The sequence below is a fragment of the Morone saxatilis genome, unplaced genomic scaffold, assembly GCF_004916995.1.
Source record: "Morone saxatilis isolate NCDOM2014 unplaced genomic scaffold, NCSU_SB_2.0 Contig23, whole genome shotgun sequence".
Taxonomy (NCBI): Eukaryota; Metazoa; Chordata; class Actinopteri; family Moronidae; genus Morone; species Morone saxatilis.
In genome coordinates this window covers 16,676,008-16,679,833 of record NW_023339796.1, presented here as the reverse complement: position 1 = coordinate 16,679,833, position 3,826 = coordinate 16,676,008, and the positions used below count along the sequence as shown (strand labels likewise).

The window sequence follows — 3,826 nt, the reverse complement described above, 5'->3', positions numbered from 1 at the left end:
ACAGGTCACAAATGTTAAGAGTTTCATTTTCATTGGATTTGCTGACACCAAGGAAAACACAGAATATCGCCAAACTTATTCTGTAAAGCATAAAGGCGTCTCTTGTTTTTCTTCTCTTCCACTGTACTGGCCTGAGAGACTCCCAGGAAGCTTTTTTCCTGCTCTACAGAGACACGCTGTATGGTGGCACCCAGGGGAGTTACGGTGCTGATATGTGCGGGTTGCTCTGCAGGGAAGCACGCATTTGAAAATGAATAACTGAAATGCCCTCCATGCTCATTGAATCATACTAATCGACTAGGCTGCGCAATAAGCCATTTCTCAGAGGGTTTAATGACACGGCACTGATGTCAATTGCAAGACTGAAAGAATTCTTAAGGCAGATAATTGTTGCTGTCTGAGGAGAAAATGTGCTTAGTGACACTGTCGTTTCTACTGGTACCCTCAGAGTGCAGCTGGAGACAGCCAATTGCTCTTCTAAGTGACATTTTCACTCAAATAGTGAGGAGGAAGAGGAGTAATCTTTCCTCTAAGCGTCTGTCTGAAACAGAGTTATCATCAAGAGGTGTAATGAGGTGTGCACTACCCTTTTCCAAGGTGCTGTTGCTAGGATACCACACACGCTCAGGGGGCTTTGCTTAATCAAAGAGAAATTACACTGTTTTTCCACCATCACTTGACTCTGTGTTTATCCGTCAGAGCCCAGCAGGGACTCCTTTTGAATTTGCAGTAATCACCGGAGCGGCGAGCGCACAGTAACACTTCCTCGCTGGTTACAGAGATGTTGTTACTGCAAAACATGACACTTGGACCCCATGGGGAGTGTCAAAGTGGGGTTAAGGAGCCTCGACTCTGAAGATCAGAAAGAGAGATTGAGACAGACAGTGACAGAGATGGTGTGTGGCAGCTCAGATCTGATGCACAGCTGCAAAGAGTGTCAACAGACCCAGTGACAAGGAGGCTAAAACGAGGTTGTTTTTAGTGGCAGTTCAAATACTGGGAGATGTTATCCTGTCAATAAATGACACATTCTGACACGGAGGTCCTCTGAGTGCTACTACTATCCACTGAGGAGCCTGTCTTCTGTGAAGCTCAGGAAATGACTAGAGACAGCCGACTGATCAGCTCAAGACCACACAATAAACTATCTGTTGCACGTCATCAAATTTGTCAAGTCTTAGTCATACAGCACAAAACAGTGAGTCAATTATATCACTTTCTGCATGCGCCGTTTGTTAGCCCTGCTTCTGGTTACACTTCCTCTGTTCTCACTGAATCTCCTTTTATAAGGCCTTTGTAACAAGCCCCTGCTGTGACTGAATCTAGACAGGGAATGACTTCCTGTTTGCCAGTTCCGTGAGCTCTGTTGTTTTCTTTACCTTGCGTGCTTCTATCAGGGCCTCCTGCTGGCAGCACTGCCGGCAGTCGGGCTGGAGCTTGGTGAGGCTGAACTCCCCGAGCAGGTCACAGGAGCTGCACAGCAGGTTGCTGGAGAAGCCCAGCTCCCTGCAAGCCTCAGAAGACAGATCGGCGCTGTACGCCGACAGCTGGAGAGAGGAAGGATGGGATACGACAGGAAAAAGATAAGATTGATAAAGTGCTTATTCCTCATAGGCAGAAGTGTGAGGATAAAAGAGTATCGTGTTACTGATAAAAAGCCTGAAATTATGAATGGAGATTGTGGATAACTGTTTTTTAAAAAGGGCAATAAAATCCTGAAACAAACACTTTATTATTGAACTATGATGTGACATGTATGTGATACTGTGAATAACTCTAAAATATAATGACATGTTTAGAGTTTGTAGAACCAACATCATCAGTAACTCTAAGGTTTGGGTAAAAGTGCTTCCTGGAGTCAGTGTGAGTTTTTTTGAGGTGCTCTGTGTGTAATTTGAATTTCTCCTACGGGGGATTAATAAAGGTATATGTTATTTTATCTCATCTACAAATGCCTGTATTGTCACGGCATGGGCAAGTTAGACCTAACAACAAATTCAGACACATCAAAACCCAACTCCCCGAGGAAGGCTTAATGCTCAAGCGTATAATGCATATAATGTACAAAATGTGTGTTAAATTAATACAAAATCAAATATTATGACAGTCCAAATTTACTGAAGGCCTCAGTGACAGTAGTATTTAACTAGTGTGACCTACAGACAAAGAAAAAAGGGTTAATTTGATTTGGGATGTGGCAGAAAAACCAATTATTGGCAGCTATTAAGCTGTAGTGAACAAATGTTTGGCATTTTCACTGAATGACTGAACTTATTTATCAAAAATCTGACTCAATTACTTCTGCTGATTGAGCCAATCATAAATAAATAATTTCAGCATGATTTTTGAGGAACAGGAGATTTCAGTGTCTGGTAGGAATGTAAGTAAACAGGAAGGCTAATTAACATTAACAGGATGTTTCAGTCTGAGGTGTGTTCATCCTCTTAACAGCTAAACAACTCATGTAAACCTGCTGTAAAAAAAAAAAAAACGTCCTGCTTTTACTAGCTGGGTACTTTGATTTGTCAGCTTTTTCTCGACACGCAAGCTAATAAAGACTTTACCAGGTAGATTTAACATAATCTGTTTTCGCTTTCAGGCATCAGGAAACCAGTGCTCAGCCCTCATGTATCTGTGTGGAGGGAACTGTGTCACCCAGTGTTAAACACTCTCCGTCAATACGGTTCCCATATAACTCAATATTGTATTAATATTTTGACTAGTTTTAAGTGTTTGTGGTTCATTTCACTGAACAAGGAACCGATTTTAACGGGATAAGTCCATTTAAAACACCGGAAGTCTTGGCTTAACGTTGTATTTCTCTCTTCCTTCCTCTCTTCCTCACGCTTCGACACACCAATGGCTTTATAAATGGTAAAAAAATCAGCAGAGAAACAAACACAGAGCAGCTTCGTGGGTTTGTGGATAAGCCACGTCATGTTGACGCTGAGTAAAGGCGGATGCGGCTCACACACAACAGAAGATAACGTTACACAGCTGGTATCTTCTCCGGCCGTCTACGTTGAGTGTAATCCCTCAGAAAACACCTACAGCTGCTAGTTTGCAGCGTTAATGAACTCACCGTTTGTAAAAGCGAGAGCAGCCACAGGAGAAACACCTCTCCCGACATTTTGGATCCTGCTTTGTTAGCGACAGCTTCTCTGAGGACCCCTGTATTTACAGAAGGGCTGCCCCACTCCCGCCTGACCGTTAACCCTCATAACTGACTATTTATTTTCTTTTCTTTTTTTATGTTCAACGCTTCCTGACACAACGCCATTCATATGGGTTATATTAATATTCCTACAAATATGTGAAACACGAAGAAGAATTTAATTTAGTTGTATGTTTCTTTTTTCCAGTTTTGGCATATCCCAAGGTCGACTCCCACTTTCTTCCTCGCCGCTGCAATGAGGATGGTTTCACAACAACAGCGACATCTGCTGCTCGAGTTCAGCTCTGTCTGTGAAAACTGTCCAATCCGGGTTGAACAGACAGTGGTGGTCGACGAATAGAGAGCCTGTACTGTGTTGTGGACTGTTGATACATCCAATGGCCAGGGTGGTTCTAGTAATAGCCCGTCCGCGGTGCTGGTGAACACACCGATGGGACAGCACAGCGCTACATGGGGGACGCAGGCGACAGCGGCTGGTACCGACGCTGCTACATCCCGGAGGGACAAATCCGCACTCTGGAGCAATCTCTAGGGCTTTACGACGCTCCGATATCGGGAATTAACTCAGTGAAATAACCAAGCCGAGCATGAACACATCGCATTTTAGGTAACCAGAGGATTTGAACAGTGGGAGACACACACACACACACA

General features: G+C 43.6%; 2 protein-coding genes across 2 annotated transcripts in view; one reads left to right on the top strand and one right to left on the bottom strand.

Moving 5' to 3' along the window:
• Positions 1-3,239, bottom strand: part of selenof (selenoprotein F) — a 6,280-nt gene extending 3,041 nt beyond the window's left edge. The window contains exons 1-2 of the mRNA XM_035671174.1: positions 3,083-3,239; positions 1,380-1,547 (exon numbers count right to left, since the gene is read on the bottom strand). Coding sequence (XP_035527067.1) covers positions 1,380-1,547; positions 3,083-3,130 — 216 coding nt within the window. The 5' untranslated portion in view covers positions 3,131-3,239. The remainder of the gene's footprint in view (positions 1-1,379; positions 1,548-3,082) is intronic.
• A 200-nt stretch (positions 3,240-3,439) lies between these two features.
• The window catches only part of hs2st1a (heparan sulfate 2-O-sulfotransferase 1a), a gene marked incomplete in the record, with an annotated part of 20,831 nt that continues 20,444 nt past the window's right edge, over positions 3,440-3,826 (top strand). The window contains 1 exon segment of the mRNA XM_035671161.1: positions 3,440-3,782.